The sequence below is a fragment of the Pteropus medius genome, unplaced genomic scaffold (genome assembly GCF_902729225.1).
Source record: "Pteropus medius unplaced genomic scaffold, Ma_sr-lr_union100, whole genome shotgun sequence".
Classification (NCBI taxonomy): Eukaryota; Metazoa; Chordata; class Mammalia; order Chiroptera; family Pteropodidae; genus Pteropus; species Pteropus medius.
The window spans coordinates 17,675,795-17,688,994 of NW_024355205.1; the positions used below are offsets into that span (position 1 = coordinate 17,675,795).

At 37.3% G+C, this 13,200-nt stretch overlaps 1 protein-coding gene across 2 annotated transcripts in view; it reads right to left on the minus strand.

Annotated features, from left to right (window-relative positions):
- ARHGEF26 (Rho guanine nucleotide exchange factor 26) overlaps nt 1-13,200 on the minus strand; it is a 114,005-nt gene that overhangs the window by 74,435 nt on the left and 26,370 nt on the right. For both annotated transcript variants that reach the window (XM_039857774.1, XM_039857772.1), the window contains exon 6: nt 11,355-11,515. In XM_039857774.1, the coding sequence (XP_039713708.1) occupies nt 11,355-11,515 (161 nt within the window). The remainder of the gene's footprint in view (nt 1-11,354; nt 11,516-13,200) is intronic.

Sequence of the window (13,200 nt, forward strand, 5' to 3'; positions counted from 1 at the left end):
TAGGGAGTATAGTTATCCTTCATTTAAGACTGGCTATTTGAAAGAGGAAAAGGAAACTAGGCAGGGGTGCATCACAGGGTGTGTGGCAGGCTATCACTGTATTTTAAAAATCGTATGCAGAACACATCTCAGGAAGTTACACCACAGACTAGCTGTGCTGGCAGACTTCTCACTGCACAGCATTTGGCAGAATTTGGATTTTTCACCACGTATATGTATTATTTGGGGCGGTAGTAGGCGGGACCTCTCACCCACTGTTTCTTGGAGTAAAGCCGGGCAGCTTCCTCCAGATGAATCAACAGTGAAACAGTCTCTGAGGACGAATGCAGCTTTCAAGGGGGAAAACGGGCATATGGACCAAAGTAGTTTATGGACAGGTCAAACTTTTCCCATGTCAAACTTTGCCTAAAACTCAGTTCCATGCTTGTTGAAAAAAAAAAAAAATTCATCTGCTAAGATTATTAAAATGTTATGTCATGTTTTCCTCAAATATGGTTTCCAACAAGTCCAGAGGAAAGGAAAAGTCAGCTCTGCTGATAGAGCCCTCTGCTCCATCTGTTTTTCATAGCTTAGATGTTCACTCTCAGAAAACCATTTTCATATATTATCCTATTAGCAGGTTATTCCCATCTTTACTCTAGCCAATCTTTCCCATATTAAAAAAAAGTACTGGCAATGTGCGCAACCACATTTTTTCATACCATTCCTAAAAGGCTCTTACCCTATCCAGGCCCTAATGTAAGTCAGACTTCTGAGCCTAAAGTGACATGTGCACAGCCCACTGTCTGTGAAACCAACTTTCCCAAATTCACATACCATAGGGAGAATATACTGTCTAGAAAAAGCACTGACAGGAATAAGTAATTCTCCAGTGTGAGCTGGTGATAACAGACTCACTGCGGGTGTGGACCTCAGCGCCCTGATTTTAGGTTCCTTAGTTATTCTGATAAACGTTAGCTTCGTGCTGACGGAAAACTCACTGAGCAGCTGACAGGCAGAGGAATGAAGCGATGTGCCTGAGGATGAGATTAGGATTCCTTGTTTCAGCCTCAGGACAGAGAAATGTGATCAATGAAAACGAATCTTCAAAGTTAGGAATTAGTACATGCCAGGAAAGTCTGCAACAGAATAGGCGAAGGCAAGCCAACATTTGTCCAGTTCGTACATCTGAGTTCCCAAATATAAGGGTGTTCAAGGAGTCCAGAAGAATTGTTTTCTTCGATAGTATGCAAGGAAAGAGTATTTTTAGTCTAATTACACTTTTCCCCCCCTCTCTAAGTTGGCAAGTATACTTCTTGAGGGGGGGAAAAAAATAGAAAATCACCTCTCAGAAATGTTTATAAAATGATATCCTGGTCTCTAAATTTATTAATAGAATGGTAAATTGACATTCTGATAATCTAAATTAACAAAATTATATTTTAATCACAAGAGCTGTTTTGTGGAAGTAAACTGGATATCAGCCAGGAAGACTGAAAAAAAAAAAGGGGACAAACGGATAAGCAAAGGTTCAAGAGGGAGGCATTTCCTTATAGTGACCCCAAGGATGGCGGGACACAAACAAGGGAACCAAACTCTTTGCTCATATATAATGTGTTTTAAAACCCGCAAAACATGAATTCTCAAATGACTCTATCAGATGTTCCAAAATTAAAGGGAAGGTAGCTAAATCTGTTACATAGATTTATTTTTTTTTTAAGTACTCCAAAAGATCTTTAACTTAATGCTACTTAGTGAGACCCAAGAGAATGGCTTAATCTTGAGAGAATGGCCAGCAAAGGTATCTTGGAAAACATCTTATTCCTAGCAGATTTTTCAAAATATCGACGCATATACCCAAATACGTACATAAATTTGTATAATTAAGCATTGGGTATCAAATAAACACAAGATGCAAGAGAATGAGAAGTAGGAGTTACGTGACAGAAAGACTTCAGCCGATAAACACAAATACTGCTATTGTGCCCTGTTCTGGGTGTTCACTTCACTCTTCTCTGCTAGAAAAGAAATTCCAATGCACTCCCGATACAGAAGCAGTTTTCTTGCCACAAAGGGACCTTTGTTTGAATCCCCCACAAGTGACAAGGTCAGTCGTAGCCAATCTTGACATTTCTATGGAACCTTTCCACCAAATTTTTTTCCAAGTTCAAATCATTTCCCGAAACCTTTTTGAAATCCAAAGAAAACTCTGTATAGATAAAGTATCAGTTAAGTTCTTGAACAAATACCGTTCATGATGCACATTTTCCTCAAGATGTTTTTCTATAAATATACTTATAAAATCTAAAGTTGCAAGGTTTCTATGATTTAATCCATATTCTTAAATAAATTAGACTTGAGATCATGGTAATAATATACTGAATTAATAGTGAAAGCAGTATTCACCTGTCTTCTTAACATACAGAAAGTGATTTCAGAAATTTTTAAGAAAATCATACTTTCACAGCTTTTCCACAAAAGCTGACATTTTTCAAAAACTAAAATATTTTGCCATGAGGTTGCATAGTATTTACATTACCAGCTAAGGGATAAAGAATTCTTTCATGTAAGTCCTAAGAAAGACCTACGAATTCATTTTCTATGAAAGTTTATTTTGGAAAACTATCATCTGCATTCAGTCAGCACTTTCCAAAACTTTCATCCTCAAATCACTGTAAAAGGAGCTTAAGCTACCTGGATGTCTTTTTATTTTCATTATATCGTTGCATGTTAGGGCATCTGATGATATAGGAACTGTAGGACACTTTTATAACCAGGAGCTTCTTTCTGGAGAGTACTGTAACACTTCAACCATGGAGACACATTCTTAGACTGCTTATGATAAAGACACTGGATAATATCCCTTACTTAGGGAACAACGGCCAGAGCGAAATGACAAGACGATGACGTCTATGATGTGCCACAGGGCTGTGTCAGAAAACTACCTGCTTTCTGCTTTTAAGGGCTCCACATTCTAAGAGGTCAAGACATTCAAATGTCACTCCCTATGACTAGCTCCATGGGTGGTGGACACCAAAAATGGTAAATTCTAATAATTTTCCAGATGGGTAAACCCTAGGAGAGGCCTAAAATGAAATTTAGTTATTTAGACTGAACCCTTAACTGCACTTCAAATATATGTATATTTTTGAACAAATGGTCTAGGGGAATGCATCCTGAAGAATCAAAAAACTCACTAGTTTCCATTCCATTTGAATGAATGAATGAATGAATGAATGAATGAAACGAAGCCACATAATTTATTTATGTCTCAGTATCCCGAGCTGCAAAAGTGAAATGCTGGTACTTTATAGGATGCTATTAAGGATTAAATCAGATGAAATAAGGAAAGTGTTGGAAAAACACAAAATTGATGCCCAGATGCTAACAATTAATGAACAATTAGAGGCAATATCCCATGATCAACAAGCAATCGGAAAGCTTAAAAGAACTTGCTTTTGAAACTTAATTCATCAACCATCTTCCTTGTGCTTAAATCAAGTACTAGATTTAACTTGGCTAGATCACAAAGTTTACATTAAAATCCTTTCCATCGGCCAGAAAAACTGTGTGGTCCTGCTTGTTTAACTCACAACTGGCAGAGTCAAAAATCCATGTAATGGTTCAAAATCCACAGCTGTAAATGCAGTGCAGATGAAATACTGCAAGTAAACCCCAGCCTTTTTTTTCTTTTCCCACAAAATTCTACCCCAGTTTAAGATTGATAACAGCTAATGACTAAGTTTGGTAACACTTTCGTCTGTCCCAACTAGGTTCATTATCCAAGTTTAAATCTCTATGTGACAACTCAAAATCCACAGACTCTTGGAGCTTGCAAAAGCAATGCAAAAAAGGGGGGGAAAAAAAAGCATGTAGTAGCCCCAAATTTCTGCAAAAAATAACCAGAACAGCCTAATTGGCAGATGGAGCACATCAAGGCCTGTTTTTGAAGCACTGATCCAAGGATTTTACCACTCACAAGGCAAACACCAGGCTGGGAGGAAGCCAACAGCTCAGGTTTTTGTCCTAACCTAAAACACAACTAATATGCTTTATGATTAGGCATGAATCCATTTATTTTGACTGCATTCAACGTCAAAATAAAGATGATTGCTACAATGTTGTAAAACTTGCCAAGCCATCTTTAAAAACATACTTATGCAAATCACTGTGCTAGATTCTATACAAAACAAGACCGGTTCTTTAAACTAACCTCATCTTCGACCAGTGCTGGCAGACACAGAGAGACTACATACACACAAAAGTCAAGAAATACAAAATCCGGAGACATATTGGAATATCAGACATAGATGATCAAAATGACAGTAATAATATCAAGAAAATCATTGCTATTCAAGAGCTTACGTAGTGTTATGCTAAGCACTTTACATGTATTACCTCATTTAACTCTAATAACCCTATGAGGTTAGCTATACTTTCATTCCTATTAATTGGAGGAGAAACTGAGATTTAGAATTATTAAGTACCTGCCTACCATGTTACTGAAAGAGATATGTTTTTTAGACTTTGAGGCTTTATATATTTGTGCTGTAATCTTCAGCCTGTTGCTTCCTGCAAAACTCAATAATGATAATGTATATGAACATAAATATTGTTGATGAAAATTACAAAATGTTACTTAACTCAAACTATACTAATAACCATTTGACAAAAATAGGGCTAAGGGTACACATGCACCTAGCTGCCAGTGTTCCAAAGAAGAGTGGGGGCAGAAGGCTTCAGATTTCAGCTGTTGCTGTATTTTGTTTCCTGTGTATAACAGTTCCTTCCCCACTTGGGCCTGGGTCTTCAAGTCTGGAGCTCATCTATTTTGCCCTGCTGCTGGGGTGAAGCAGGGTATCAGCCAGCTGTGTAGAGCTGAAGAGGAGTCTGGGCTCTGACTACTTCTCAAATACGCTTTCACAGAACTCCTGTTTTTGTCATATATTTACCCCAAATTTGTTACCAGTTCCGGCACCTTCCAGAGCTCCTGGGGTTTAACTCTGGTTCTTTCTTGGCTTTCCTAACTACCAGTTTTAACTTCTCCGACTGCCTGAAATAGTTACTGAGCGTCCACCTGTTTTTTGGGTTCCAAACTATTGTTGCTGTGGTCTCTCTCTCTCTTTTTCTTTTTTTTTTTTTGTCCTTGTGTGTTTGTGCATAGGCTTTCTTATCATTTTTTAATGGGGCTTCAGAAGGGAATGAATGTAAAGTCATGTATCTAATCAGTCATCTTTAGTTGGCGGTAACTCCTGTTGGCTTTTACCAAGCCTTCAGGTACCCCATTGCTTTTCTCAGTCTTAACTAAAAGGACTGCACCCATTATTAAGACAGCTGTAGACTTTATTGCTCTACTTGAGATGATACATAAATAACTACTTATTTCTTTTACTGTTACTTCAGACACTGGTCATTGATTTAAAAAATGTGGACTAAAATACTGTAGAGTACTTGAGGTGAATTTTACATAAATTTTTCTGTCCATTCATCTCAGAAGAGAGGAAAAAAAATCCAAGAATGTCATAAAAAATAGCTTTAGAATGTCACTGTCTTTCAACTGTCAGCTGAAGAAGTTTGGTTTCAGAAAGAATAAAGTTTCTTTGTTATATTAGGGGAAATAGGGCAATTGCCTTATTTACCAAAGATTCTGTGGTAAACTTATATTGTATATTGAATAAGGAAAGAATATTTTCTAATGAAAAACAATGGCAACAGCCATTACTTGAGGGCAAAATTAAACAGGTTCCATAACGTAAATAGTCCCATATTCTCCAGCCTAGTTAAATTTAACACATTTTCCTTTTAAAATTTAGCTTTAAGAATTAGTCAGGAAGGATAAAATACTATTATTAATACTGTAAAACTTTTAAAGAATTATTAAGGTATTAGTTTAGAATGTCAATTACCAAATACAAAACACATTTCACAATGCAGATATACTGTGTCATTATTTGAGTAAAATGTCATTATTTTGTAATATGAAGGCATTTCATAAAATAATATTAAAGCATGTGCATTTAAAGTAGATTTTAGTAACCCATGATATTTCAAGTTTCATATAATCTGATTAAAATTAGGGGGAAAAAATCTTCTGGAGAAGCAAGTGTTGATTGAATCCCATTCCGAATGTTTACTATTATTGTAATTCACTCTTCGACACAAAGCAGAAACTGGAATATGTGGTATAGTTACTCATTATCTGTGGGGAACAAATTCAGTTCCTCAGGACACAAAAGCACAGTGATGGATATTTTTATTTTGCTCTGCGGAAATTGAAGACAAGCATAGTTTTAGCTTTACATTACTTCCCAGAGGAATGTCAATGTTTTAACTTTATAATGGGGGCGGGGGGGAAACAGGCATCTTGCAAAGGTCTTTTGCTGCATTTTTAAAAATTTATTACAGTCACATTGAGTAACAAAATCCAATAAGTTTCAAGTCTACAATTTAACAGTAAGTCATATATATATTGCATCATGTGTTCACTGCCCATGGTTAGATTTTTCTCCGTCACCTCGTATTTGACCCCTTTGCAGCATATTTTTATAAGTTACAAGTAGTACACTCTATTATTGAAAGAAATTTTAATGAAATATAGCTAGTATAACATACATAGAGAATGAAAACTCAGAATTGAGGGTAAAACCATATCGTTTTATAAAACAAAACAAAGTCTCACCTAATTTTTATTTTGTGGGAAACTTTTTAACACAAAAGACCTCAGATCTTAGAGTTTCTAAACACAGCAGAGAGGTTAATATTCAGCCTTATATAAAAGCCAATTTCCTTTTCTGATAGTATCAGTCTCTTGCTTTTGATATATCTTAAAAATCAGTGGGAATTCGATCATATTCTTTTGCAAAGTAATGTAAATTAATCACAACTTGTAGATCTTTTACTATGAATACTCCATTATCTGTAAATTATTCTAAATAAATATAGATATATGAAGATAAAACACAAAAATATTAATCAAAGGATAAATACAGATATGCAAAGCATATACTATGTATGGTGTTTAGTTATAAATTAGGCTCATTCATTTCTCAACAAAATATTTAATATTCCTTTTTCATGAGATGCTTAGGCTTTAAGGACATATTTGGTCCTTAAAAGACAGGAGATCATGATTCCTGGGAGATTTCATGAGTTTGAGAGGATAATAGGAAGTCATTAAAGTGAAAGTGAAGGCCCCACAGCCAAGAAGGTAGAGAAAGGTCCATGCAGTTCTTATCCTATTTACTTCATTTCTTTCTTGACCCACAGGCTCTTTAGATGTTTCTGTGCCAAAATTCTGACCTTGGTTTTCTTTTTCTTGTTACTCTAGGCATGCATCTCAAGGAGGACAGCACTGGCATTTGGGTGGGACAATTCGTGCTTGCATGGGACTGTCATATCAACTGCAGGCTGTCTGGCACCTCTAGCCCCACCTACTAATGTCAGTAGAGCCCACAAATCACTGGGGCAACCAGATATGCACTTCTAAATGCCCCTAGGAGGTAAATACAACCACCACTACCACTTAAAAACCACTGTGACAAGATGTAATATCTTATTTAAACCTATTGTGTTGAGAACCATCTGTGTGACTCAAATCCACATCTCTAGTCAAGATTTTTCTTGAGTTCTAATCAGATTTTTTCTCTTCAACGAGACACCTTAACCTCATGTTCCACAGTCACTTCAAACTTGTCCCAAATTGAATTCTTTATTTCCCTCACTAAGCCCCAACCTATTCCTCTTATATCCTGGCCAATACAACCACTATCCACAGTGAACAAGGCAGAAAACTGGGAGGCAGACAAAACTCCTCTCTCTCACCAAGTCCTCAAGATTCTATGTTCTAAATATTCCTTAAGTCAGCAGTACCCATCCTTTATGGCACCAGGGACTGATGAGTGCTCTTATGAAAATCTAATGCCTGATGATATGAGGTGGACCTGAGGCGGTGATGCTAGTGTTGGGGAGCAGCTGCAAATATGGAGCTTAGCTCTCTGGCCTGCTGCTCACCTCCTGCTGTATGGCCAGTTTCTAACAGGCCATGGAGACACTGGTCTCTGGCCCAGCGTTGGGGACCCTTGTCTTAAGTCCATTCTTTTCAACTCCCTACCAGATTCCCTATCATCTCTGGCTCTGTTTCTAGAATGGCCTCAAATCTTTCACCATCTTCACTTCCTTCCTAATGCAAACACCATACTGTTACCTCCCAGGCCACCACATCAGTCTCCTACTTAATGGCTTGGTGTTTCCACACGGCCTTCAGGAAGCAACGAAAACACCTCTGGCCTTCACCATTCATTGTCATCCTCACCTTTGATTCCCAGCAGGGCCCTTAAGACCATACATAACCTCCAGATGGACCCAAACCTGCCCATTCCAGGGTAGGTGCCTATGCCTGGATGCCTCTACACACATGCCGTGGATGTTCCACTGGCCACCACTAGCCCCTGAGGACCAACAACCCATGGTCAGATGCCACCAGCTGACATGTTGCAGAACCCCAGCACCTTGTAGAACAAGAGATTCGGTAAATGTTGACCGAAATGAACCATTTTTTATAAAAGAAAAGAATTTAGTAGGGACATGCCACTGATAAACAACACATACATACTCCCAGAATCAGAATGATATTGTCCCTGCCTATTTTCAAATACTGTCATACATAGAAGGGCTTCTTGGTGTTATTTATGGCCAACAGCGAAATACCTGAGATTCTATAAAGGAGACCAGATGGCACATTGTTAAGTTGAATGTCAAGTATGTTCTGACATCAGCACACATTAAATATCCCATCACCTATTACTACAGTTTTTCATTAAGTCAAAGTAAAACAGCAAAAATAGTCCTGATTATGCCATTTAACAATGCCATATATAATCAGTAATACCTAATTCAGACGCTGACCATTTACTTTGTTGGAGATTTTATTTTACATTTTATTAGACTGTAAACTCTTTCATGGGTAGCACATTAAATAGTTATCACTTGAGAGTCATTCTTGGAGACCAAACTCTAAAGTTCAACAAATAGGCATTACATAATAAATGGGCTTTGTAAACCTTCTGAGCACTTTTCATTTTAAATAGGCTGTATCTGAAATGAACGTTTCAAACTAAATAAAATAAACTTGTATAACATAAGTTACTATGATACAGACATAGGATTATCATGAAGAAGCTGAATCTCCTTAGTCGAAATATAACAGAGATGAAATATCACATAGGTAGCTATCCAAATTAAAGCACTGCATTTCAATAGAGACAAACAAAAAAGGACAGGAAATTTTTCTTTATATTTTAATGGAGGCTGGGAAGTTTCTGAGTTTTGTTTTCAATAAAAAATAGAAAAAAGATCCAGAATAACCCCTTCCTATAAGCTACTATAGAAATGAAAACTTTTAAATAAAATCATAAAAGATTTCAAATGTATAAATGATTGAAAATAAAATAATAAAATTGGAATCTGTAATTTAAAAGAAATGAGTTATTTCAGGGTTAACCAATGATGGATTTTTTTACCCCCATTTTATAGGTAAGACATGAGCTGGGGAATTAGGAACCTACTCAAGTTAAATAACTGCCAAAAGGAGAAGCGACTGCTGGAGCCCAGGCTCCTTCTGAACCACGCTGACATCCTGTCAAGGCCCAAAGGCCCTAAGGACCCGAAGCATCCTCAGGTCAAGAAGAACCGTTGTTACTCAACAATCAGAATTTACTAAAAGCTTTCTCTGGAGTCATGTATACACTGCAAGAAGCTGACTGACGGCCACATGATTCAAAGCACAGTTCCACAGCAGAGTGAAAACATATGCCGGCTGGGTTTTCAGAAAACCTATTCTAATTAAAATCATGACTTACGATTTACAGTTATCAAAACAATAATAATTCTTCTGAGTGATGGAGCTAATTTGGAGCTTTGTTTTTGTTCAACCGAAGTACAAGTTATAATGAAAGTAACTCATTTTGAAATCTAAATACCCTGGGATAGGGACACACTATCTCATGCTCTAGTTCTGCCCTCTTCGCTGAAGGGAGAAAAGAAATTTTCATCTCTCTTACCAATACTGGCAAGACTGGCACCAAAGGGACCAATGGATTGACCACAAGCAATCACTCAGCTTCTGAAAAAGGACTTCCAAGCTGCGGTATACACCACCACCCACATACCACAGGCCCACTGTTTCCTCAGGCCCAGCCAGCGCTCCAAACATGTATTTTTTAGTATCCGTGTCAATAACAAGATTGCTAGGATCTTTTCTTGTGCCAGAATCTGGCTTTTGAAGTTGTGCCACTATCATATATATTTGGAGATTTCGGTGATCTGACCACATAGTCTATCTCTCTGAAGTAGCCCCAACTCACATGCTAATCTGTTCAGCACGGGTGTTCAATCCTGTAGCTCGAAGGAAAAATCTACCTGTACATAGTGATGGAGCCAGCAGACACGAACATGTTAGCATCACTGTCTGCGTGGCTCTGCCCTGAAGTGACAAAAGAGTAATGTCCACATTCATAAGAAATACTCATGCCAGAGACAGAGTCAGTTTTTCTGGGCCCTGAAGACTATGCAATGTATAGGCCCCTTTGTTAAGAAAAAAATTAGACATAAAGCAAATACTTAAAACGGGCCCTTACAAATAAGAAGCCTTGAAGCTTAAGCTTTATTAGTTAGTTGTTCAGTAAACCCACCTTTGACTCAAACACATAAAATTGCCAATATTCAATCCATTTTGACCTACCAAAATAGTGACCTCATATGGCTTAATTTAGTACACACGGTTGGCACACGGTTCCAGTACAAGCTGTGTAGTTCACTCGGAATGACAAAAGAGTTCACCACTGGAATACCAGCTGAGTTCCTGTACTCATTAAAAATGATAATGAAAACTCTTCTAATAGTGCTTATGGAATATTAAATTGGGAAAACCTACAGAAATCATTATGACCACTATAACTGCATTTTAAAAATAATATTTACATATACAAACAGACAAGAATATAAAAATGCAAACAAAAATAATTTTTGTACGTGAATGGTATGATTGTGAGTTATTTTTTTCTTTCTCAACTAAGTGTTTTTACATTATTAGCATAATTTAAAAAGGAAGGATAACAGGGAAAGAGTAAGTAAAGGAAGTGGATAAAGAAAAGGAACAAAGAGACCTTAGATATAACTGCTGTAACAGTTAATTACACACTTAGCATCTATCTAGGCATCAACAACCTGAAACATATCTGAAAATTTATTTCAAGAAATAAAGATAAAAGTCAACTAGATGAATGAGAAGCTTCATATCTCTAAATGTCTTCCTTCTGAGATAATACAAATGCTAGTAATGTGTTAGCATGATCGAAGGCAAACTAAAGTGAACTTACTTTTTGCTTGCCTCACAGACGTCTGTAATATTGGAGAAAAGATGATGACTCTCTGTTTTGGTCATTGTATCACTCAGTTCTTTAGAATTTTTAAACATTCGTATCAAGATCTCCAAGCTAAGTAAATATGAATGTTCGGAGGATATGACTTCAAAGATAGCCTGAGAAGAAGGAAACAAAATATATTATTAATTCCTTTAATTGAAGAACTAAATATAGCTCTCATAATTCTGCTTTAAAATTACATAATATCTTGAAAAGTACAAAAAGATAAGCATTAAGAAAAGTAAGGCACTAGTACCCAAACTGTGAGAAATAACGTCACTGCCCACAGTGTAAATATGAACAAATGAAAGCGTTTGGATGATTTGAGATTACATCGTGAGGCCATGCTTTGCCAGGGGATTGCAGGGGGGTGGGGTGTCTATGGAAGGAAGCTAAGGCATGTCATAAAATCTCAGTGTGACATTAATTAACCTTTGGGGTCATCTCCTCTAGCCCTGCTTTCAAAGCATGCTGCACTGAGACAGTAAGGATTTATGAACATCATTTGGGTTCAGAGAAAATTTCTCAAAAACACAGTCCTTGCCTCTTCTCTCCTGTAGGCCCTTTCTCTATGTTTTAATCTGACTCATTTGCAGTCAACAACAGCAAAAAGTCTGGGTGCATGAAGAGAGCATAACTGTACTCACCCTTCTCTTATCAGCCATAGGAATTCTTTTATATAAACTCAGACAAATTGAAAGTAATTCTGGCGGTTCAACAAGCCGCCATCTCTGCTCTCATCAGTCTCTCAAGGAGCAAAGGACACTCTGCAAAACCTCCTGGTGTCAGGCACACAGTGGTTTTCCTGATAAGAGCTCATTAATGATGAAATGCCAACCCATACAGATGGATGGACACCAACACCCTGTGCAAGGAATTAATTCATCTAGCTCTTTAACAAAATCAACTTCAGATCCCTGAAGAATGGCAAGGCAGAGAGAATTCCTGCTCAGAGATGGGTGGTGAACATTTTTGCAGGCCAGAGATTGACATCCTTCTTGGAGACCCCCCCAGTAACACTGCCATCACCACCTTGGCCTCCAGAGCCTCAGGTACCTCAAGCCCTTGGACCAGGAGAAGATTCTTTCCGTAACTCCCTGTGCTACTGCTGAGGCTGGATGGGAGCAGGGCAGCCACAGGCAGATAGCAGCCCAGCTGCTGGTGGGTGGACCACATTTGTAAGTCAAATTAGTGGTGCTCATCTCAATATTCAGCTCCCTTTTTAGCATCTATAGCTTTTAGGGAAGTCTTACTTAAATGTGCTGCTCTAGCCTTGGTTGTGCTCCAGGGATTTAAGTGATATAAATATATAAAAAGTAAAGAGTAAGAACCCTTAGAATCTCACTTAACCTGTACCTTGTGTAGTTCTATTAAACAATTATCAATCAATCAATATGATTATCTCCAGGAAATGTAATGCGAACTAAAGAAAATTGTCACTTCCTAACCCAAAATAATGGATTTCTGGTTGTTGATGGATATACTGCCTTGGAATGACTTAAAATATTTTCTGAAGTAAAGGCTTTTGTAACCAAATCCGAAATACTAAGATTCAAACAAAAAGATATAATGACATCTATACAGAATGATACAGAAAGAGACACTAAATAGTAGTTTAATTTAATAGGTTTAAAGTAATAATTATTAAAACACCCTGCAATAGAGCCATCAACTATTTAAAAGCAAATCAGTTTACACCGGCTAATAATAGCTATGCAGGAATAGAAAGAACCATAAAGTTAGATTTGCTGCTGTCACTACTTTTTTAGATCACAAATCTGAATAAATATTTTCAAAATAT